Raw genomic sequence first — 25,918 nt, forward strand, 5'->3', positions numbered from 1 at the left:
GCAGGTCACCTGCAGTGTTTGTTTGGGCCCAGTGTAGATACAGGGTGAGAGCTATGCTCCTGGTGTCCTATCTAACCAGGACTGTCACATGAAGCTTTGAAACTTGACAGTTTTATCATCCACCAACTCGCTTAACTTATTGCAACCATCTACCACTCTGTTTTCAAAATAGAACTTTCTAATGCTTTTTTGGCAGCTTTTTTTTCTGTAATTTGAGTATGATCTCTTGTTCTTGAAGATGCAGATTTCAAAGAATTTTTTATCAATTTTGTTTATGCCTGTCACTATGTTTGTAGTGATCATATCACTGCTTTTTCTTCTATCTTCGCTATATTTAACATCTTTAGCCTCTCCCCATAGTTCTTCTTTCTAAGTTCTGGAAGCCATTTAGTTGCATGTCTTTCTGCATCTTTTCCAGTTTATTGATGTACTTTTTGAGATACAGGCACCATACAACTGCTGCATATTCATGTTTTGGTTTCATGAAGGTTGTGAACAATTTCTTTAATATTTTGCCATCGATGTATTTAAAAACGATTTTGAAGTTGGAAGGCATAACATAGGCTCCATGCACAATGTTCTTTATGTGGTCCTCGGGTGACAGTTTTCTATCCAGAACCACCCCCTAGATCTCTTCTTTATCAAAGTTCTCTAAAGCCTTTTCACATAATTTGTATGTTGTGTGGCCTATTTTCTCCTATTCCTCATTAAATAATGTGGCATTTATTCACATTAACAACACTTGGCATTGCTCAACACATTGAGCAACACTTGTCAAAGTATTGTTCCATACACTTATTTTGTTCACTGTTGAGGTCATCTTGATGGGCATTAGAATCATCAAATTTTCTTATCTTCCCAAGTACTTTGGCATCATCAGCAAATATGTTCATATAGCGCTGTATTCCTTCTGGTAGATCATTTTATGTAGTCAGTGAACATTAATGGTGCTAGAAATGAACTGTGGTACACTACTTGTAATATTTCTCCAGTGTGATATATTGCCTCAAATTACCACCTCTATTTTTCAAGAAAGTGTGCTCGGGAATAATTGTTTATAGGCAGAGGTTTGGTCACAGTGAGACCTACACCATTGTCTCTGGATTGAAACAATTGAAATGAATATCATGTCTGAGTTGAACAATCCCTGGGATTGTTTGAACAATTGGAACATTTCCTGGGAACTGACAAAAGGCATGTTTTTACTTTATTTTTAAAAAGCATAACATTTTTAACGCAACCTCACTTGATTTTAATTTCTTATTGGTGTTGATTGTTTACATATTAATATTTTTAACATGAGACTTTCCTAACAGATATTTAAGTGCCAAGGTGCAGGGTGTTTCACTGGGGTAGCACGCAATCTCTCGGGATACAAGTTCCTCCAGGCTGAGGAGGTCGTCAGCACCATGAATGCAGTCTCTCTTCTTGGTCGAGGACTTGACAGATGGCGAAAAGAGGCATGTCCAGGTAAGGACCACAGAGACTTCAGATTTAATACATGGTGACACAATAAGATAAACTACAACCAATTGACTCTGGAACATCACTTCTTGTTACAATAACACTGTAACAAGGCCAAGGTCAGAGACAAAATCCTAAGGGGCATTACCAAGAGGAGCCACATCAAACCAGTTAGCCAAACCAGAAAATTGCAGAAAAGTTATCTCTGAACAATATGGGACAATAGTTAGTCAATTAGTAGTTTGCAGAAAAATAACTACACATATACAGTACTACGGTACTGTACTGTATGTACAGATGGGATACATGCACACAAATTTTATGTCATTTAGTGGAAAATAAAGATGTCGGTATTTGAAATTTTCATTTTTCAGAATAGATGGCATCAACCTCAATGAATTAGATGGGATTGCATAGGGTTTTATACTTATGTGTAATAAAAGCATAGAAATTCCATGTGTGTCGATTCATGAGCACAGACGTACTATTGTCTGAAATGTAGTTCTTTCCTCACCTCAGGTGTGTCAAGTGGTTTGTGTGGCGAGATAACTTCGGATTCCCATTATCGAGATAAAATGTTCCAATTCACTCGTTCTGTCAACAAACTTGGTGAGGATGGACGCCCTGTTTCCTTCACTGTCGATGGCCACAATCGTGCTGCTACACTTCAGGTTCGAGTCATTTAGTTTAAACAAGTAACAGTGTTGGCACATACAACTGTGTTGTGGTATTTGATATTTTTTATATTTTGTTTGCATTGTGCCTTGATATTTTTCCCTATCATGAAGTATTAATAAATGGATTTGAATTTAAAAATATTTATATATCAGCTGATATGTTTTGTTGGTCGTCACTAGAGTGGATGGTATGCATATTGTGCAGAAAAGATATTTAACCATATAGGACAGAGATATAAAAGATTAAAAGTAATTTCTGCATATGTACAAAATATTTTGTTAAACGTACAGGTATTATACGTTATTAAAATTTAAGGAATTTAAATTTGTTGCTATGATGATCTTTCAATATTTAATTAAAATCTCATGCTGATGCAGGTGTTAAACTACCGTCATGTTGGTGCTCGGCAAGGAGCTGGCCTCCTGCGTGTAGGCGTCTACAATGAGGAAGATGGTCTGGCTCTTAATGGGTCACTAGTGGTTACGTACGATGCCGAAGGAAAAGAGAAAGCCATGACAGAAATAAAGTCGCAGTGCATTGATTTCCAGTCTTGTGGGGATGTTGCTGTTGTGGCTAAACCTGTCAAGAAGAAGACACATTATTTACAGGTAAAAATTTAGATCTTGTATACTTTATTTTTATTTTGAGTGCATTTTGCTCATGCACAGATGGCCTAGCTGAAAAAGTTGCCTCTGTCTTAATAAGAAGATATAATGATAAGGAAGGAACTATCAGGAAAAGCGCTAAGCCATTACAACTATATAAAATAAAATGCAATCCATAATAGCACTGATAATAACACCAGAGATTCGAACTCGGGGCCTCAAAAGTACGTGAACAGTACGTGAACTTCCATTGACAATTGTAAGCACACTCCAGATGAGCTGTGCACGAGTATAGTGCATGGGTGCTGTGCACACATATTTGCAATTGACAGTAGAAAATGCATAACAGCATCAGTATTTATTTGAGTATTCACCACTGCATATTGAAGAATATATAAAGTGTTGCAATTATACAGGCGTGCAAGAGAATGCATGAAGGTAACCAGAAAGTAACTGAAACCAAAGTATTTTTGCAACAAGAGATGATAGATGCAACCCAGGCACGTGTTTTGGGTTACATCTTGGAGAAAGGTCAGATGTTATCCTAGAGGGACTGATAAACCTAATACCTTTATGTTTTAGGTTCATTTATGGTGTCCTGTCCTTGACAATAGGGAAAAAAATACTTTATTGATTATGTAACAAATCAATGATGGTGTTATTAAATGTGCATTTCATGTAAAAACTATTGATCTACTAAACAATGTTCTTCTGTATAAATATATATTTCTTTTTAAACAATTATTTATTAGTATTATTGTTATAATACATTTTAAGTGTGTATATTAATTTATACGTATGTTTTCAGATGTTCCCCAAGCAGCGGTTTGGCATTAGCGGCCTGGTTCCCTACCACCACAAAGGACAGACATTTTTCTCATGCGGAGAATTTCACAGTGAAGGAATCTTTCAAAATGTTGCTGCAATTGCATATGCTTTAAGCAAAATTAACAGCAATGATGTCGGAGTTGGTCTTGGAGCTATTTTATTTGATTATTGTGACAGAATAGAACGAGCTAGAGAAAGGTTCTTCAGCTTTTTTTCAGGAGAAGCTTCAGAGAGTGACGAGAACATGGTGCTGGGGCCAAACAGGATTGTAGCCTCTATTACATTTGATGATGCTGCTGCAGAAGCAGTCTCAAACATTCTCTCTTCAAATTACATTCCTCACTTTAGCTCTCCAGTAGGGGGACAGAAGCTTGCAGACCGTGAAGATCAAACAATTCTCACAAGTGTTCCATCTAGAACAGCTGAACTCCGAACATTCTTGAGTATCATTAAATCATACAACTGGATGTTTGTTAGTGTTATTTATGATAATGATGACAAAGGAAAATTCCTTATGGAAACCTTTAGACAATTTGCCCTGAAGGAAGACGTCTGCATTGGAGATTCTCTTGGTGTGCCAAAGCGGGTGTCGGAAGAATATGCCCATGAATTGATTGAAACGTTAACTGTGTCATGGAAGCCCAAAATTATTGTACTTTTAATGGATGCTGCAGATAATATTAGAACAATTCTGAAAGTAGCCGAGAAGCTTGGTGAAGGGGAAAAGTTTACCTTTATTGCTGGAGGTGCTTGGGGAAACAAACCAAGTGTAACAAAAGATTTGGACAGGATATCAGCTGGTGCACTTACCTTTACAATGGAAACTTATGATCTTCCAGATTTTAGGGCATATGTTTCAAACTTGACACTACAGAAACATGAACCATTCCCAGATGAATGGTTTGAAGAATATTTCCAGAACAAATTTGAATGCAGATTGTCATCTAGTGAGAGAGTCCAGAGGCAGTATGTTTCAGAATGCTTGGGTTCTGAGACAGTTCATGCAGATGATATTGTTCAAGATCCTTATGTGTTCCACACAATTTTAAGTATAAATGCTATAGCTCATGGATTAGATGCTTATATCACAAAACAATGTGTAGACGCTCAAACAATTGACGATTGTAATGTGGTGCAAGCAGAACTTTTGTTAGAAATTCTGCAACAAAGTGAATTAACCTTGAATAATACAAGTAATTTAGATTCTTATGACCAAGCTGATGCATATGGATATCATATCTGGAACTATAGAAAATTAGGTAGAGAATATGGGTATGTAAGTGTTGGAAAGTGGGAGAACAGTAAATTACATATAGAAAAACCAAGTATAGAATTTAAAATTGGAACCTTTGCTCCCGATTCATACTGCAGAGAAGGAGTGTGCCTTGAAGTATGTTCCTCACAGTCGACAGTTTATGCAGCTATGGCTCTTCCAAAACCACTTCCCATTGATACCAACTTTTATAATGTCTATGGCATTGCCACAGGGACAATCAGTCTCCTTGGAATAGTTGTTATCCTGATAACAATGGTGTATTTCATGATGTCTTTCCCCACAGCAGCTGGTACATCGGTGTTGGGGTACTTGATACTCATTGGCTGCCTTATGCTGTATGCAGTCAATTTTGCTTTTATCTTTCAGCCAACAGTTGGCACATGTGCTGTCAGGAGGTTCCTCATGGGTGTGGCATATGCCATTATATTTGCTGCTATGCTAGTCAAGGTCATCCACACATGGCGGGTGATGACCTACAGCCGGGCTAATGGTGACCCAGATGTTCTGGCCAAACCTGGTGGACTCCTACTGTTAACCTTGGCCTTATTTTTAGTACAAGTTATCCTTGGTGCTGCTTGGCTTATCCTATATCCTCCTGGCATTGATTTGTTAGGAGCAACCTGGAGGTGTACACCTACTGACCAGTTTGAAGTTGAATTAGTGATCTCGCTAGTGTACGTGATGGTTCTTATTGCAGCTACAATTTTTTTCTGTCTTGAAACTTGGCATGCAGATGAAAACTCGCGAGAGACACGATGGATACTGTTAGCTTCGCTTTCCACAACCATTACTTGGTGCGTATGGACAGTTGTTGCTACGCAGGCTCCCGTCCACTTTCGGGACCCATCTATTGTCATAGGGAATCTGGTGTCTGCCACTGCGGTGATGCTGTTCCTCTATGCCCGGAAGATGTATTTATACAGTCAGCTAAGCAGGGATGTGAAAGATTTAGAAATGAGATCTCACTACACAGCTGCCACATCACTGTACAATGCTTCGCTCAATGCTCACACACAGAAGATGGCAGAAAACATGCCAAGGCCTCCAGGAATGGAAATAAATGCAGGGATGCCTGGCCGACAGTTTGTGGGTAAGTCTGCTTTACGTATTGATGTATTATAGAATGAAATACTATTTCTGTTCAATTAAATGTTCTGTTTCACACAGTATCTCTTGCATTTAGTGATTCAGCATGATGGGACCTGGAGCATATTTTTAATGGTTATATTAAGACAAAGGTATATTAGAATTGGAAACTTTATTTATAACAACTTACACATTACAATAATGGCTGAACTGAATGAGTTTACATCAGTGTAAATCAAACTTACAATTTTAGATGTAAACTGAATCACATCTAACTTACAATTTGACTGTTGATACATATTGTCAAAACAATCATAATACCACTACTACAAATACCTTTATCTTAGTTACTATTGTATCATGTAGTGAACTTTACATTAATAATGTAGGAAAGTATTCAAGTAGCAGTTGTAAGCTTCAAGGGATGCTACACAGACTACCACTAACATTTTACATTCCCATAATAAATGTATCTTGGAAACTCCCCATTTTTCTTGCATGTATCTGATGAACCCCTCATTCTTCTTGCATGGATCTGATGAACCCCCCATTCTTCTTGCATGGATCTGAGGAACCCCCCATTCTTCTTGCATGGATCTGAGGAACCCCCCATTCTTCTTGCATGGATCTGAGGAACCCCCCATTCTTCTTGCATGTATCTGAGGAACCCCTCATTCTGTAATGTTGGATACGAGCCCCACTACTGCAATAACAGATGTTCTACCGATCTTGCAATGTACGTATTAACACTCGGTCCGTCACATGAGGACCTAAGCCATTAATCATTATAGACCGAGAACTGTGTAGGCAACTTAAAGGGGTAGTGTGTGAGGGAGTGTATGGGAGAGAGAGCGAGATAGAAATATTAGTTGCTACAGTACAACCTTTGTATGACTTGCCAAATAACGCTGCCACCATCCTGAATTTAGTGGACAGGAGACCAGAGAGAACCGTAGGACTTGTAGATTGTATAATATCCTACCGGGCCAGGCGTAAGGAACAGATGTCACCCATAGTCCCTTAAGTTGCCTATGCTGTTCTCAGTATATAGTGATTAATGGCTTAGGTCCTCGTATGACGGACCAAGTGTTAATACGTATATTACAAGTTCGGTAGAGCATCTGTTATTACAATAGCAGTAGTGGGGCTCGTATACAATATTGCAATTCTTCTTGCATGCATCGGAGGAATCCCCCCTCATTCTTCTTGCAGAAGTCTCGCCTTAAATTTATTTATTTATATATATATACAAGAAGGTACATTGTACCTTCTTGTATATATTTTATAAATGCAATGTATAAGGTGCATTTTCTTGTGAGAGCATGATGTGTTTACATTTTTGTAAAGCCACTAGTACACGCAGCGTTTCGGGCAGGTACATATACAGTACACTATCATGAACTGGGATAAGTGCTTTGTTCTGCATTATTAGAACACCTTGTTTTTCACTGTATTTGCTACATAGACTTCTACCTGAGCTTTTGCACCACTATTAACATCTTATATTACAAAATATTTAAAACTGATTCACCACATGTCAATTTTACTGTGATCTGCTGTACACTCTGCAACACTAGCCTGTCTTTACAATTTTCAACAACCAAAAGATGATCTGCAGTCCAGTTGTCAGTGTAACTCTGTACACAACTTGTCCCCACGTTCAATTCCTGGGTAGGTAGAGATGCGTTGGCACATTTCCTTACATCTGATGCTTCTGTTCACTTGGTTAAATAGATCTACCAGGAGTTGAGTAACTGTTGTGGTATGCATCCTGGGGATAAGTCAGTCACTGGCCTAATAGGCTTCCTGTCCCCATTAGGCTCTTAAAGTATTAAAGGATCTAAGCTGTGTTGGGGCAAAATGTTGCCCTACATGACGATATTTACTGTAGTCCTGTCCAGGGAAGAGCAAGACATGTCCTACTCAATCAACCCGGTGGTGTCTTCAGAAAGTTATGTCTAAACTAAATGTTATCAGTAAACAATCACATATAGCATAATACTGTACAGAGAAACACTTCAGGTGCCATAAGTAGTACTTTACCATACACTTCAGTAAGTAGCATCAGCTTAACTGCTTTGGTAGATTAGTATTTAAGTGGATATCTGCATGAACTTTACCTGAAGTAATTAAACAGATCCAGAAGTAACTAACTAGTACAATGTGAATTGTAAATATTTTAATTCTTGTCTTTATATTGATATTGTATGTCAGAACTTTGTCATTTTATATTACAAGAATTAGTCTTATGAATCTATAAATATTGAAGCAATATTAATAATTGCCATCATATAACAATTTTAAAAAATTTCTTTACAATTTCTGACTCTTCAAAATAGAGTACTTACTGTGCTTCAAGTACCTTATTCTCCTATTTTGTAAATGTTTGTTTTGTTTTCCTCTAAGTAATCACATTTTGCATGTGTTCTCTCTTCCCTGCATTTCTGCATCCTGTTGGTGTGATCTTTTACTTCTGGCTCCTATGGCATTACCTCTTGAAACTTTTGGTGCAACCTTCGGGCATCTCACCGTATGATCTACCACATGGCTACTTCTGGTGTGACTTCAACGGGTCTTGGTGCGCCTTCTCCCGACCGGATCCTCATGCAGTGGTTGGGAACACTTTACGCCTCCATCATGCCAATGGCCCAATTGTGGGTAAAGTTCTTGGGCCACCTCAGCCACATCCTCTAGCTATTGCTCGAGGTGTCTCTCTCGGGTCGCTGCTTCCTCCAGGGGCCCGGAAATAACCAGCACTGCTGGCAACACATGGTTATGTAGGTAATGCAAAGGTATTGTTAGCAAAATGCATATAGCGACTAAAATACAGTTACCAGGACTTGAAATTAATTTTTTGTAATAGGTGCATCTTGAGATGGTTTGTTTGATCATACATGAAAGTGCCAGAGATTTGCTGTGTTGCGTCAGTAAAACAGAAGCTTGATATATATTGTTGACCTAGGACATGAACCTTGATGTTCATACTTTATTATGAAGACTAGACCTAAGAACTATTGCTATGCTCATCACTGTGTTTTGTATAAAAGTAACAGTACATTACGAGACGACAAAACCTTCCTGTATTTATTGGTTAAATTTTCTGCTACCATAGTGAACTTGACTGACCCATTAATTATATGTAAAAATACAAACTTTGCTAGGGTTTAAAGTAGCAAAATGCTTGTCAATGTACTGTAATTTAATTTTAAATTCTGAAAAGGTTCTTAAAAGCAATACCTGATTTGAAATAAGTTTAATTCCAACTTAAAAATTTCTGCCATATAGAATGTTTTAAAATATTTGTTTACACTGCATACATTTTATTCAATAATATACTATATACAGTACACTGTACTTATTCTTTAGTTTATTCATTCAGGATAATTAATTCTTACTTCAACAGATTTTACATGTTAATGTGCATGGTACTGTATTCAGGTGAGTGTACAACTGAGGAATCTCCATGTGAAAAAGCTATACTGTATCAGCATATCACCAGTACAATTGTTAAAGCATAATTTTATATTGCAGGTGATCAGGAGGTGAGTTTCCGGACAGTGACCCTCCCTCCAGAAACGCCTCAGAGTCGTCACTCCACCACTACCTCCCGACGCTCCCTCAGACTCTCTCTCTCTGATGAACTTCCCGAGGACCTTACTTTTGAATCATCGGAAGAAGAATTCCCCATTGATGCTAATCACATTAGTGACAATGAAGAGGTTGAGGGAGCTGTTGGGGGGTCGCCTGGAGAGTGCCGAATTAGGGTGTCGGAGCAGGAGCAGCTTCCTCCTATCCGCCGTGTGGGATCCAGACAGATGCTGGTGTTCCTTACTGATGGCAACACAATAGGCAAGTGTCTCAATATACTGAAAACTTTATCACAGATATGACAAGTTCTTAATTTTGTTCCATCCATGAAAGTTCCATACAAAATCATAGTAAGTTTGACCTAGTTTTATTTCACAGGTTGATATGAATGTTGATTAGTTATGACAAATATGGGAAGTTATCATGACACAAGGGTAGCAGTCAGAGTTTGGGGGCTTGAGACGAAATTTTATCAGGCGGAATGAGTAAGCAGTGTACTGTATTATGTATTCAATTTCTCTGGAGGAGTCCCATGGTGGTTTCCTGAATCCATCTTGCTGAGATGGCTCCAAACTAATGGGTTACATCAGTCACAGTTTTTTGACTGTTTTTTGCCTATCAGGGACCAGAGCCAGAACCTGGTCTCCCTCACAGAGGTGCAGGGAGCGAGTGACAAGCCGCCACCCCCAGTAAAGCATTTGAAAAGCCAGCAAAGCTTTACAGACAACTGAAAGATTCATGGAAAACAAAACCTCGAAACTGCCATGTAGCTCTGCAAATGACTGACAAAACGATTGGTTCTTAAAACTAGCTCAAACCACAAAGTTTGGGCCACATAGCGGCAGCTATCGGTACCGAGTTGGGTCAGTTATGGTGCTTATGTGGACTTGTCCACTTAGTAGTTTGTTTATTTTTTGTTGTACTAGGCATGGTATAAACAGTGGCACAGGCCAAAAGTTAAGTCTAACCTTCAGTCCTACAATGTTTGCAAGTACTGTAGGCAGCTTTGGTGGCAGTGTTTTTCCACATGTCCTGGGCTGATATTCGTTCTCAGGGTTTTGGCATTCTAACATGGCTCCAACAGCCTGGTATTTGATTAACATTCCTAGACCCAATCGGTCATTGCTTTCGGCCATGTCTCCCAGCCTGGCTTCTCTCCATCTTACTGTCACCACTCCTCCTAAATCCCATGTTTTACTTCCCCATGATTGGTTAGCTTTAGGGAGCCACTGGGGGTGTTTTCCTGAAAACCGAGCAGTGAATGTAATGCAATACTTCTTTCAAGAACTGCTCCAGAACTGCCCAGGGAAGCAGCTGGCTGTGGACTGGGCCACCTGGTGATAGCTATAAATACTGACAAATTCAAGCTAGTTTCGAGGGAATCAATATTGTTTTGTTTTGAATCATTTGCAGAATTCTTTAGAATGTTTCAGACAATTTTATGTTAACACCCCCCCCACAGTTGTATGTATAGCTTCACTGACTTTCTGGATGCTTTTCCAGTGGAATTGCAAATTGTCACTCGTGCTTCATGCCCCTGAGGGGGGCCAGCTTCTGGTCCCCAGTGGGCCAATTAGAACTCCTGTGACCCCATTAGATGCAGTACTCCAAGTGAGAGAGTTTTAGGGAGCCACCAGGCCCTCTACCAGAGAGATTATTCATTACATTCAATATTTTTTTTTAGACCTTCACTATTTTTTCTTGAATGATGCCTCCCCCAACCCCCTGAAAGTTGGAAATGGTAATAATGTATTAGGCAGTCCTTTAAATAGATGCAATTGAACATATTATTCAGTGATAGGTCATTTTGAAGACAGGAATACTTTATAGAAACACGTTTTTTGTACAAAATGAAATATATTCGATATAGAGTATACACCTAATGCCTTATATTTTATTTTCAGGTGAAGTCTCAAGAATATAAGGGTACTGCTTCTTTGGGATGGGTTGCACAAAGGTAAAATTTACAGATTAGAAAAATAATAATTTATACCACTTGGTGTATTGAGATGTTTTGGTACTGCACAGTATCTGAATTTTGGTTAGCCAGGAGTCAACATTTCAACTCATGAGTACTATGAAAATATTATTGAGGTATAAATAATTTATATAGTTATATTCAGTTTAGTCTTGTAATCATTGCTGGCTACTCTGTTAAGATACACTGGTGTACAGCATTAGTACACCGAGCATTTACTAAAGATTAATGATGGTGTCTAGCAAATTTGAGATTTATTTCCAATGTATTACACTAATTGCAAAAGTGCCAATTAAACTATTACTGATGGTTAGAAAATAGTAATTTTTATTACTATTAAATCATTCACAAGTGTCAAGCGACTTCGAGTAAATATTCTCAGTTATCAAATTTGTACAATTTAATAAAAAATTGTGTTCAAGCAATTTAAAGTTTTTTGATCATATTGTAATTTCCTTCCCATGTAAGGAGTTGCAAAAACTTTCATATGTAACTATGCATGATAACTTATCTTAATTTAATTATATTAAGCAATGACGAGCTGTATCCGTGCTTCACCTGCATCCGAGCTCTGAAGTCCCACATGTACCCCAACAGTGCATGTACTCTGGGGCTTCCTAGATACAATACTCTAAGAGTGCCAGTGCTCGCTACATACTGTTGAGCTGCATGTATAAATCTCCAGCACTGTGCATAATCTGCAACTCTTAGGTTCCAAGTCTGCCTGGCAAGAGGAATGTTTAAGTAACTATCATTCTTGAAATTATTATACAATAACAAGATTCAGGCAATATTCTCCGATAGATCTGTATCTTTGCTCATCTTCTGTACATTAATGAAAATGAATTTAATTTTTGTCTGAACTTTCTGGAGATAATTGTAAATATTGTACATTTGATATTTTGTTAAAATACTTTTTCTTAGTGTTGAGCCCCTTAAAAGCATATTGTATATATATTTCACCATATAAAAGGCATTTGAAATGTATATAAATACATAAAATTTTACTGTATGCCATGGTAATTTTTATCCTATCTTCGCTTGATTAGAATGGATGCTTGGCAAAGAGTTGTGTACACATAGGTATATATGTTGTGGTGTAGCAATCTATCTCTTCTGTACAAGTGGTACAGAAGTTACTTCTCAGAGTAACTTGGCAATCTTTCAAAGTACAGTATACAAATTGAATAGGTTGTCTATACAACAATGCAAATAATTGCACCCATTTAAATATAGCTGGTTAAAAAGTGTGAGACTACTTACCAGTCTGGCAGTGCTGTACACAGTCTTACTGTTAAGGCAGGTGTAGTTTCAAGGCAACTTTAGTCTGTTTTGGCCAATGTCATTCACACAAATCTGCCAGCAGAATACTACAGGTCAAAGATAATGCAAACTGATCCTGGGAATAATTTCCTGGCAGCCAAAGGAGAGATGACATTAAAAAGACACAAATAAAATACTGTATATAAAAATGTAAACATTTTATTGATTAAAATGAGAACTAATAAAAAAATTCTATTAATTTACAACAAATATTAAAATGTATACAGTATGATAATTTATAACCATTTTAGCTACTGCTATATCACACCTGTATCTGGTCCCTGAATATACTTACATCTAAAGCATTTCACAGTGGAAGTCAACAGTAATTCAAATCTTAAAATAAAGCTCCATCACTTTGCTCTGAAGTTAAATGATTTACACATGTCCCAATTAAAGGCAAGATGACATCACCTGCATGTTTGTGTTTAGGAGTGTTTACATGTATGATGAAAATACCTAAACTTTTTAAAAAAGTGTCATGAAATGTAGCACTGCACACTATTGTATGCACTGAAGACTGATAAATTTTTCTCTCTTGTAAAGTCCAAGGAAGGGATTAGAGATTTGGCAAGAAGTAATTATCAACAGAATACACAGTAGATTCATAAAAGCCAATGACATCTGCACTGTCTTTGAAGATGCACTTGGTAAACTGAAGTGTTTAATAGCTACAACGATGTCAAGAAACCATTACAAAATACTAAGGCCAACAACCTAAAGTTTTAAAGTTAAGTCCCTCAAGAGGTGCAGCCATTGTTACAACTTTCAAATATAATCCACCAGCATATTACAGTATACATTTTAATGTGGAAAGCAGGCATTGTTGCAGGTCTTTGGCATAATAATTTATCAAGTTTAACAAGTGTCATCTATGCTAAATAGTTAGCAATAGAATGCACTAAGCTATATAGTGCTCCAGAATGTTAAACAAATTAATAAAAAGGTCTTAGACATCATTTAGGATATGAATAAGAAAGCACAAAGAGCAGCAAGGTCAAAGGAGGCAGATTCACAGGAGATTATTGACTCTAATGACTGCAGGGTAAAGTAATTATCAAAAGAAGACTCAAAGGACGACTGTGTAGCACCAAGGAAAATTAGAAAAGGAAAAATGGTTTTAACAGTGTCCATGTCCCCATTTCATCTTGCCATAATTGTAATATAATTTGCTAATATGGATATACATGTAGATTATTTAATATTTATAACCTATGTTCAGTACTAACTATAACTGGCTAGCTATTATGAAATAAGATATTAAAGGAAAACAATTTAGGAATTAATCTTTGGTATTAATTTAATTCTAAACTATATTAAAAAATTTGCACTATATTGAGGTTGAATGCTTATCTTGAAATACAGTTTTGGAAGCTTCTAAACCCCTTGAGTCCACATCCTGTTCTTTCTTTATGGTTCATCAAGTCAACAAGGGTTCATGGGTACCTTCCTTCATCTGTGCCTAAAGGTGTAGCAAAGCTTGAGGTTGGAGACAATGTTAGCCACAGAGCTGAAGACGTCATTCCCGAGCAGCGCCTTCACTGCCTGCCGCTGCTCCTCCCACACCTCCCATGCACCTAGCTTCAGGAGGTTGGTCACCAAGTCAGCCGAATCCTGAAGTAAGGTACATGGTTTCTGTTATTCTAAACATGGCTTTGCAGATTAGCCATGTGAAATCTGTTAATATTTATCTAACACCAATCATAACATGGGTGGAATATTTAGAAAGGAATCAAAATAAAGATTGTGTATTTTAAAGGTCAGAAATTATAAACCATTCATATATGGTTCAGTAATGCAATGGTCTATACTGTTTGTTCACAACCAAGAATTCCAGGTTCAATCTACAGGCGAGACAAATGGTATGGCACATTTCCTTTCACCTACAAGTAAACAGGTACATGGAAGTTAAGCAACTACTGTGGGTTGCATCTAGAGTAAGGTCATCAGAAGCTGGTCTAGGGGGACCTAGATAGACTAGCAAGCTTCCTGTTTCAGTGACTATGGGTGAACCACACACATCAGAGAGCTACCTGCGGACTAATACAGGGATGGGAAGATGGACACATGGAAGAGTGCATTTATGGACAACGTAATTTATTATATTCACAAGTTGTGATAAAATTGAATAAAGAGTAAGGTAGTAATTATTAACCACTCACCTCCCCTATTTCATTACCAAGAGCTTTAGTAAGTTCACACAGCCTTGCCTCCAGCCCATCACTCTCCTTTCCAAGTGATACAGCAACATCATTGGCATCAGTTTCATTAATTGTATGCAAGGTGTCTTCACTGAGCGTCGTGCTCAGTAAATTAAAAAACTCCTCATCTTCTGCAGATTTAACGATAAATGTAATGCCATGTGATGGCTCGAAGTCATATGTAGATATATTTTCTTCAACAAATTCCTGACTATTCTTTGACTGTTTCAGCTGAGTTTCAGACTTTTCCATTTCAATTCCTTCAAGTCTCTTTTGTCTCCTCCGTTCACGAGCCGAGAGTGAATGTGTGACTAATCTATTGTCATTTACTCCAGACTTCTTGGAACATAAAACTTTTGGGCTAATATATAAACCATTTTCATCATGATCACTGCTGCTCTCAACTACTGACTTCTTGATACTGCGCCATCGTTGTCGTGATTGAGAATCAATGTGGCCAGCAGCTGCTGGATTATGTTCTTTTTGCTGTTTACATTTTAATTCTTTCAATACACTTTGTTTAGTTTCAACTTTTGTTCTATCTGTCTTGTCTTCTGAAATATGTAATGAATCAAACTGGGTAGGAAGAAACTTATGCCTCTTAGCAATTAAATCACAGTTATACTTTACTGACACACACTGCTTTTCATTACCACATACATTCTCCTGCTTAATGCCAGGTTCATTTCTGTTGGAATAGTGGCCATAATCCGTTTCACTTTCCAGCCTAGTCACACACTTTTCTCTCTGCTTATTTTGTATTATCTTTTTATTTTCTGAAATAGCATTTCGTTCTTTAACTTTGCTTTTGGCACTTGCAGAGTTGGTTGTATCATTGAGGAAGACCAAGATGTGACTGCGAATGAACGGTTGTTGAAGGATACACGACGTGCTTGGTCTGAGCTCCGACCTACGGTTCAAAACACACTGCACTAAGCACTGCAAATCCTCACTGTAGTGGTCAGGTATATCTTCCACCTAGAAAAAAAATCAAAATAATAAAGTATATATTTTTGGTGATAAATATAGAGCAAAAGAAGTGGCTCAACAAGCAATACCTGTACAAACATTTGTGCAAATTATGTCATAACCATCTTTTGCAATACAGTAATGACAACAGTGATGTGACCCAGTACAGGCCACTGGCTCAGATACTATTGTCCGAACGGCATCATAACCAGCTAGAAATATGGTCATGAGACTACTCTACATAGAATAGAGCCAAGCCTTGCACCGAGATTCATCCAGACAAAAACGTCTTGTTTACAACTTTTGACACGTCTACAATTGCCTCACCTATAGGATGACTGCTAATAATCTAAGATGAGGTCTGATAAAGACCTTTTGTGCCATCTGTAATGTTTTGTGCTACCGCTCACAGGATGAGTATCGGGTGCACAATAAAGTAGCCGCCTCCGGCGGCAACAAACAAATCAATCATGTTCAATAGGCTACAGAATGTTAGATCACACTTGGTCTCCCAATACTGTACATGTGCCAAATATTACTTTGTAATTTTATTAATATACACCATGTGATCTACGAGATACAGAACTAACCCCACATATCGAGATGTAAATACTATAAAAAATTTATTTATACATTTGGTCATAAGAAACAGGGGTTAAACAAGAGATTGTGTTTATAAGAAGAATTGTCATTACAGGCATTATTGAGGCTATTATATGGAATTTTGAGAATCTGCACCCTTATAATGTATGGCATTATTGGATACAATATAATATTGCTGCACAGTGCACCAACAGTTAGCTTACATTGTACAGTACTTGGGCATGTCCTACCATCTTCAAGACAAACACAAAACTGCCAACTCAATACACCTACTGCCCATGTCGACCAATGAAATAAATTGCAGGGCAAGTTTACACAGTCACAGGGACTGGGCAAACACCTAGCCTTATCCTAAGGGACAATGTCAAATCTGCTAACTATTATTTCTCTCTGTATAGAACTTTTATGCTATCATTTGAGAGCTAAAATATGGCTATCATACAAAAGTTAAAAAATATTTAAGATTTTTTTTCCCCAAATCACTGAATAAAATTCACGATCAACAACAAATTTAAATATTTAAAATAATTCATGTTTAAACCCAAGTACAGTATTGTACAGGTACCTTTACACTATGTAGTGGGTGAAATAAATCATCAAAACTAGATAAAAACTAAGAAGCAGCTTATGTATATAAATGTAAATTGGAATTATAGGTTAATATAGGTATGAAGAGGCACTCAAGGCATCACACGGGAACCCCATACAAATATAAATACCGATACCATAAATAAACATGATAAAAACAATTATGAATCTGTACCAGACAGAGGTAACTAGTAAAATATATGAAATAGCAAAGATGTTAGCAGGAAAAAGAGAAAAAAAAAATTGGTTTACCGAGAAACTGAGGGAATAATATCCTAGTCTTAAAGAGAGGACAGACTGACACCAAGATGAGGTGGTGATGTAAATAAATAAAATTAAATAAAATAAAATGTTTATTTAGGTAAGGTACATACATACAATAGATTTTTACAAAGATTGGTTGACTTATAGGTAGAGCTAGTACATACAATGCCTAAAGCCACTATTACGCAAAGCGTTTCGGGCATGATAAACTTAAATGACAAGCTTAATACTAATTGAGCATAATGAGTAGAATGAAAACAAGAAATGAAATGAAAATCACATACATTACTGCAAGAGGCTACGGTAGACAAATAACAGTGAGGGAGATTAATAACAGCAACAGCATAACAATAACAACAAGAGTGTGAGAATAATAATAGCATAGTTAAAGAAAGATCTGAGAAAATTTTGCATACTATAAAAGACTATAGACATGAAAGTAATACAACACAGTCAATAAATGGTGTACTATACACACAATCCAAATAGAATTTGACTCCAGTAGTCACTAGCAAAATGTTTAATCCATTAACACTTCCCATCCTCCATTTAGTTACTGTGACATTTAAATATTCTATTTACCAAAAAGTTATAATGGGCTTAAAATAATTACTTGCCAAAAATAACCACACCATACTGTACATGTGTAAAGAAAGGAAAGCAACAATGTTTTGGCCCGACCTGGACCCATACCAAGACTCTCCTGCCACCTCACAACTCTGGCCACATAATTGCTCCCTTCCTCTATTTCTCGGTTCCTTTCTTTTCACATGTGTGGCTTGGGTTAACCCAAAATATTTATTCAATATACATAATGTGAATGAGTAATCAAGTGTATACCATGCACCATTTTACTATTAACAATATGAAATCAAAGCTATTAAATTAGTACTGACAACATATGAATGTAGTGTAACACTACTGTACTTTGCAAGACTTGTCACCATTAATAGCCCTTTCTGAACTGTATAGTTTACCTTGCCACTGTATATCTTGTACATCAGAGAGGACATGTTACGGGCAGGAAAAGGATGCTTCAACGTTGCCAATTCATGAAGTAAACATCCCAAGGCCCATATATCTGATTTGTAGTCATAAGGAAGACCTGCAAGTAGTTCTGGACTCTAAAAATAAAAAAATAATAAATGAAGTTTAGTATCCTTGTTGGAAACTATACTAATTATTAATAAAATTATGAATTTTTAAAGATGTACAATTGTACTTTTGGATTAAATGAAATCCAAAGATTGCACCATCAGTAGATGAGGCAGATAATTCTCGATTTTCTTCTAACTTCACTTAATTGTTGGTGGGGCTATATCCTCGCAAATGTAGGAAAGCCTCGGAAAAGAATAAATTCGGGACCAGATTAAGATTTTGTAGCCCCCCCTAGTCTTCAGGTTCTTTGATGCCCCAAGTACTGTTTTCAAAAGGAAAGGAATGTTAAAGGAAAAATTTAACTGTATTTTCCCAAGGTTACTAATAATTAAAATGATAATGGACTCAGACATGTCCAACATACTTACATTTCTATGTTTTTCACCATAATTTTTTGTTTTAATAATGCCACTGGAAAGAGCAGGTCATTTTCTTACCAGTACCACTGTAGTAAAGAAAATTGCAAAAATACTAATTTAGTGCCAAGACTAAATTGACACGAGGAGAGTATAGTATGTGGCTAAAATGGAGGTGTTGCAGTGAAAGGATTGTTTGATTTCCTAGCATTTTAAGCAGGAACTCTTTCCCCTCCCCACCCCCCCTGTTCAAATCGAAGTCTGCCTCTAAAAATATTATAGCACTGCACTGCGCTGTGCACCCTTTTTTTTGGGCGCACTCTGCGCCCAAAAAAATGTCAAATAATTTAATGACAATAACATTAATGTTATTTGACAATGGTCAAATAACAACATTTAACCATTTGACAATGGTCAAATAACAACATTTAACCATTTGACAATGGTCAAATAACAACATTTAACCATTTGACAATGGTCAAATAACAACATTTAACCATTTGACAATGGTCAAATAACAACATTTAACCATTTGACAATGGTCAAATAACAATCAGCAATGGCTTCAACACAAGATGTAGAATAAATAATAAATATTATTACTAATTGCAAAATATTGTTTATATAAAAAAAACACACACACACACATCAAGTAACTTACCATGTAGGAAGGAGTTCCAATCATTGTTGATGCCATATCAGTGGTTGAACCAAGAATGCGTGCAACACCAAAATCACCCAATTTAATAAGTCCTGACCGTGTGAGGAAGACATTCTGAGATTTAAGATCTCTGTGGAGAATGTTGTGTGCATGGAGGTACTGAGGAAGAGAAACCAACTCGCATAAATTTCAGCCGAGAAATTATCACATTAGATCAAAAGTAGAATATTGATAATGTAGACGTCATACTTATGCTTCCTCTAACACTTGCCTGCAGTGCCATAGTGATCTGGATGAACCAACGGATAATTATCTGTTCAGGAAACGATGATCCATTTTGCTGTTGGATACGAGTGAACAGATCACCTCCCTCGCAATATCCCATCAAAAGGTGAAGCCGATGATCCAGTTCAAATGACCCCTGGAATTCCAAGGAAGAATGCACTTTGTTTGTTAAATTTTGTACATCTTTTGTGCACTTTTCACAACATTAACAGAATAGTACCTTGTAGGAGACAATGTTGGGGTGCCTAAGACCTTCCAGGATAACAACTTCTTGTCGGGCATTTTCCACTTCCTGCTGGTTACAACGAGACAATTCCACCTGAAATGGACAATGCAGTCAATTTAACTCTTTCCATGCATGCTCTCTCTCATTCCAAACTACATGCTCCTCTATAATTATACCATAAGCTTTGAACATTTCAAGTTGTGCAACATCTTGCCTAAATAATGGAATGAACTGAAAGAAAATGCAGACAGTGGGTGAACCAAAGAGAAGCACTGCAGAATGCTTGTAATCAATGAACAGTTGGGGAAAAAAAAAAATTACAGGTCTATTATCCTGGAAATACAAAAATCACATCAAACATTGTAATGACTACCTTAAAAAGATCCAAAACATCTCACACAAGGGGCAATAGCTTCAAGCTCAAAGCCACAATGTATGACAAAACAGGATATACTGTTTCACCTATAGGGTAATAAACTTGTAGGAATGATCTACCCGCTGAAGCCGTAAATGCCAAGACAGCAAGTACTCCAGTTCAATATTCAACAGAGAATAATCCTCAGGATTAATGGGGGGAGGGGACTTTAGACAAGCTGCTGGCTTCCTGTCCTCATCAAGGTCACTAGAGATGGTGGCCCCTTGGGTAAATAAGAAAATGATAAAGAATCTAGAAGGCCACAGCCAAAAGGTAAGATATACTTATATTTTAAACTACAGAATGTACAAGTACAGTACTGTAGTAGTATGTATAAAATGTATTTTTAAGTTAATATTTTTTGGGATGTGGAACAGATTAATTCAATTCACATTATTTTCAGTTTTTGAATTTTTAGTTTTCGAACTGTCTCTGGGAATGGATTAAATTCTAAAACGGAGGTACCACTGCATATAGGGATCGAGAATTCTGGGTTCAAATCCCGGGAGGAGGGTTTAGAAATGGTTGGGTACATTTCCTTTCACTAAATGCCTCTGTTCACCTAGCAGTGAGTATGTACATGTACCGTAATCAAGAGTTAGTCAGCTTGTTGTGGGGGTTGCATCCTGGGCAGGGCTTGTAATTCAGCCTGGGGGGGGGGTGGATGGGGGAACCTCGGTAAAAGCCAAACATGTATGAACACTGACTTCCTGTCCTCCAACACAGTGAATTAAATGGATCCCGGTAGTACAGTCGGGTTCTCATAGTATATTGAGGGGTCTCGGTAGTACGCCTGGGCTCGTTCTCGACACACTCCCGAGATTCTGGATTCCCATCCCAGGCGGGACAGAAATGGTTGGGCACATTTCCTTTCACCTAATGCCTCTGTTCATCTAGCAGTCAGTAGGTAAGCAGAGTTAGTCAGCTTATTGTGGGGTTGCATCCTTGGCAGGGTCAGTAATTTGACCTTGGGTGGGGGGGGGGGCTCACTGTATGAAATGGGGGGCTAACATGTATGAAAACACACTGGCTTCCTGTCCCCTGACAAAGAATTAATTATATATATATATTATATATATATGTACAACTAATTAACAACAAAATACTGTACATTTAAATAAAAAAAAAAAAAAAAGATTTTAAGAAAAAATCTTTAACTGCTTAGACTTTTGTATTACAGTTCACTTAAGGACAACAAGTCTCATACTTACACACTTAAGAACTAAGCACTTTTGGTTACAAGACTGCTTGACTAACCATATGGACCCATAGCTCCCACACCCGATCTTTTCAACCACCTCAATTCCATCCATTTTTGGTCTCTAGAATTATTATAAAGATATTGAATTCATACAATAGATAAATTATAGCAGTTATATATTGGATTAAGTAATTGTTTATTATGTAAAACTACTTAATAAGACAGATTTATCAATTACTGTATTGTTTTCATTAATAATTTCACTATAAAACATTTACAATGTTGTATCAACATATTCCTATAATAAAGATTTAATTAATATAAATCAATACACAGAAAAATCACATTATCTCTGGTAACACCCAGCCCATAGGTTCAAACCCTTATCACGGCTCCTGTGGATTTGTTCATCGATATATCTCAATGTAATTTTCTCTGTGTACAGTATACAGTAAATCAATGTCAATAATAAAAGAAAAATAATTCAAAATGTTAAGAACCTTCAACAAATTTAGTGCATTCCCCCAATTAGAAACCATTAGCACTTGCATTAATCAAGTTAACTTATGAAAACTGAGTAAACAATGAGCCTGAATAATGGCAACAAACCCGCATCCATTAATTAACACCCCAAGAATACTGTATTCAGTACAATATGGCGATAAAACATTTTTTAAACTACAGTACAGTACAGTACTGTATAATTTTTCAGCCTGCACAAGCATGCTGAAAAATGCTCATGTTCCATTGCTATCATACTTTATTTTTTTATATACAGTAGCATATGCATAACCCACCTTTGATGATACCTCTTCTCTCAGACATCTCCTATCTTTTGGAAGACATTGTGGCAGATTATTTGAATGGACATTCGTGTGTTTGTTCCCAAGAACAGCTGGAAATGGCCGATCCACTTGAATGGAGACTCTAATGTCATCATTCTTCCTTTGCTCTTTACCAAACTGTTCTTGCATTTGGTGACGAGGTGAATCGGTCATTTTATACCTGTTGAACATTTGAGGATGCCTGTACTTGCAATTTTTAGGCTGTTGCACCTGATGTGGAAGTTGCAATAATGGAAGAGCCAGGAGCTTGTCATCTGTAGGTAAATATTGATGAACTTTGGCAATGTTATCATATGGAAGCTTTAGTGCATCCCAATACTTGAGGCAAAAAACAATGAATAAATTCACCCAGGTGAATAAATAGTCAGCTAAAAAATTTGTTGGAAACGTTATAAAAATAACGCAAGTGTACATGATATAATAAGGATAAATGGCAAATTGTCTAATGTACAACTCTAAGGAGGGCATAGATGATCACAGATGTCTACGAGGCTCGGCAACATTAAATATATTGTGTATCAAGGAAGGATACACATTTAATAACTTTTCATACACCAATATGGAAAAATATGTAGAGGAAGTTTACTTTAACACACAGCTGGCAATGTTTGTGACTGACCCCATTTTCCACAAAGTAGCACATTGACGTACCCTCATGCAGAAGAGACAGACAAGACATCAATGCAGTATTAAAATATCGCAACCTTAAACAGGCAATCTGAGGACTCGCCAATCCTCACTGAAACCAATCTGATCCACTAGAGCTCCATTCCAAAAAATATGTATGTAAATATGTACAGTAACTAATAATGTTTTAAGAAGAGCAATACTATAATTTCTTTATTAGTATAAACCACTCATATCCATGGAGTTGTGGAACACTTTAGGCAGTTTAGATGGAATATGTCTCTGAAGCCTCTACATACATAAAAAGCAAAACAAAAATTTGATTCACAGGGTCCTGTAGCCAAAAGGTCAGTACTGTCGGCTCACAACCAAAAGATTGTAGATTTAATTCTTCCCGTGTCTGGACGAGACCTTTATGCAAGTTTCTGTATATATATGATGTAACTATATAACCTGAGCTTGTAAAAGCACCTTCATCACCTTCAGTGATTAAGTGGTTAATTGCACACTAGTTTCTTTATCAGCTATCTCACCCTGTCAGAGTAAATGAGACAAATGTATGTGAATGCATGTGTGTGTGTATATATGTACTGTATGTATATGTGTGTGAATGTACATTAATGCTACTCTATCCCTTTGAGATGTATTTTTTCTTGTCTCAATAAATATACTTGAACTTGAATTAATGACACTATGTAAAAGACACATCAAACACTTTATGTAGGGCATACGTAAATCTGTGTACTGTATCTATGTACCAGTATTTACGCATGTAGGTTAGCTTAGCATTTTAAAAGCACCGAATCACCTTCTGTGGTTGAGTGTTCAATAAACCCTTGAACTATATGTTTAACACTTCTCTAACCCTGTCCATGGAGAACAGAAGAAAATGTATATATGCTGGTTAGCATTGTAAATGTGTGGCCACGTCTGTGGTAGAAAATAATAATAATAATAAAAAAAACTTGTCACCTAGCAGTATCCTGGAGTTAGGAAAATGTCAGTTGCAACCTGGGAAAGGTTAGTTGCCGGAAGGGAGACTCGTTAAGGATAACTGGTTTCTGTATCCGACTATGGGAATAAACAAACCTTTCTTCACATTAATAAACGTTTTTCTTCACATTAATAAACAAAAAGTTGATACCAGGCGAGTGGTATATATATAAACCAAGTTTAGATATAAACTTGCTCGCGAAACTTGACTCCTACCAAAATCTAAATTATTGCTGTAGAATAACTCACCAGCTACTGGGTAAAAATCAGGGTAGGGTGTTGTCTGTATCAACATCCACGTAAACAGGAAAACACAGCAGATAAGCGTGTCACCCAGGTATGGTAGTAGAGTTAAAGGGGGCAACGGAAATTTCAACTACTTGTTTCCAGTCTCCCAAGCTTCTTAATGGACGCCGCCTTCGAAAGCTCGCACCCAGCAAAGCAAAATATTTAATTCTCCACATGCAGTAAAACGCGGTAAAACATAAGTTTATTTATTTATATAATTACAATAAATTACAATAGGTTTTGTAGACTGTTGTAAATTAAATGGTATAATTGTATATTATATACACGTTTTTGCTTTTCTATTCTTCAAGTGAAGAGTTTCAAACGCAGTATTTAGATCGGTTATCCCTGGAAAGAAAACTCAGCTTGCACAGTCTCCCTTGAATCCAGCTAATATAACAAATTCGAGAAGTTTAAATAGCCAAATGTCCCCAGTTTGCTAACTGTAGGTAGTATCTAAGTGATTGTAACCTATCCACCGCTGCCCACTGGATGGGGGGCGGTGTGCAGGACAAACATATAAATTTTGACACTAGCTCTCCACATATGTCAGTTGCTTAATTTAGAACCTGTACTTGAGGTCGATCTCGAACCCATTGTTGATGTGACGACTTATATTGAATTTTGTAACTAGCTCATCAAGATTGTAACTTGCTTAGCTAAATGAATTGTGGGGTTCAGTCCCTGAGCCCATTATGTGCCTCTGTAACCCTTTCCACTACCGCCCACAAGATGGGTATGGGGTGCATAATAAATGAACTAAACTAAACTAACTTTAAATATCCAAAATTTAAAATATTTAATAAATTAAAAAATCTGTATATATGTAAATAATCGATAGATGTATTAATGTGTGATAATAACACAGGCTGACATACAGTCTGTTGAGTTTTTCTTCAAATTTGCTTGAGCAAAAGGACAATTTGTACAATGAAACATTTTAGTCAAGCGTTTGACTTCATTATGAAGCGTTTCTTAAAACACATCAAAGATACTTTGCTTTTAAACTGACAAATTTAAAGTAAAAAACTCAAAGTCCTGCCGTGGGAATGAAACCCCGAAACCCTTCAGGTGGGAACCGAGGCACACTTGTAAAAACAAAACAAAAACAAAAAGTTCAAATTTATCAGAAAACTCAAATTTTTTAGGATTGAAGATAAAACTCGCAAGATGTTATGGATTTTAATACAAACCCCCATAATATGTTTAGGAGTTTAAGACAAAATTCCAAGAGGTTTATAGGTTTATTCAATGACTCACAAAACGTTCAAGCTTTAGAGAGTAATACATAAGAGATTTAGGATTTATAGTGTGAACCTGAATCCAAATTCAAAATTCCCATTGACTGACAATCAGGCTTACACAATTCAAACGTAAGAGAACAGTTAATAACAGTGACTAGAGGCAACCAG

The 25,918-nt window shown here is 36.9% G+C and overlaps 2 protein-coding genes across 7 annotated transcripts in view; one reads left to right on the top strand and one right to left on the bottom strand.

The window, feature by feature from the left end:
- The window catches only part of LOC123775040 (uncharacterized), a 36,641-nt gene extending 24,126 nt beyond the window's left edge, over positions 1-12,515 (top strand). Inside the window, exons 22-27 of one of the 4 annotated variants that reach the window (XM_069319369.1) lie at positions 1,317-1,470; positions 1,984-2,135; positions 2,520-2,750; positions 3,556-5,941; positions 9,469-9,786; positions 11,430-12,515. In XM_069319369.1, coding sequence (XP_069175470.1) covers positions 1,317-1,470; positions 1,984-2,135; positions 2,520-2,750; positions 3,556-5,941; positions 9,469-9,786; positions 11,430-11,449 — 3,261 coding nt within the window. In that variant the 3' untranslated portion in view covers positions 11,450-12,515. Of the gene's footprint in view, positions 1-1,316; positions 1,471-1,983; positions 2,136-2,519; positions 2,751-3,555; positions 5,942-8,547; positions 8,730-9,468; positions 9,787-11,429 lie in introns of those variants that run through there. The other 3 variants (XM_069319367.1, XM_069319366.1, XM_069319368.1) reach the window with 3 other exon arrangements.
- On the bottom strand, positions 9,629-24,658 carry LOC123775042 (serine/threonine-protein kinase Nek1). Of its 3 annotated transcripts, none has more exons than XR_011226031.1 (11): positions 24,468-24,633; positions 22,551-22,852; positions 21,764-21,874; positions 20,132-20,230; positions 19,898-20,047; positions 19,627-19,785; positions 18,429-18,575; positions 14,989-16,005; positions 14,273-14,440; positions 12,767-12,859; positions 9,629-9,768 (listed from the first exon to the last, which is right to left on the bottom strand). XR_011226031.1 is itself a non-coding variant. In XM_045769820.2 (9 exons), the coding sequence occupies exons 1-9, from the start codon at positions 24,511-24,513 to the stop codon at positions 14,279-14,281; spliced, it is 2,193 nt and encodes a 730-aa protein (XP_045625776.2). In that variant the 5' UTR covers positions 24,514-24,658; the 3' UTR covers positions 12,970-14,278. The 3 variants fall into 3 exon arrangements, 1 of the variants encoding a protein (XP_045625776.2); XR_011226030.1 differs by lacking the exon at positions 9,629-9,768 and adding an exon at positions 12,092-12,227; XM_045769820.2 differs by lacking the exons at positions 9,629-9,768; positions 12,767-12,859 and having other exon boundaries at positions 12,970-14,440; positions 24,468-24,658.
- Between the last annotated feature and the right edge of the window lie 1,260 nt (positions 24,659-25,918).

The sequence above is a fragment of the Procambarus clarkii genome, chromosome 92 (genome assembly GCF_040958095.1).
Source record: "Procambarus clarkii isolate CNS0578487 chromosome 92, FALCON_Pclarkii_2.0, whole genome shotgun sequence".
In the NCBI taxonomy this organism is placed as follows: domain Eukaryota; kingdom Metazoa; phylum Arthropoda; class Malacostraca; order Decapoda; family Cambaridae; genus Procambarus; species Procambarus clarkii.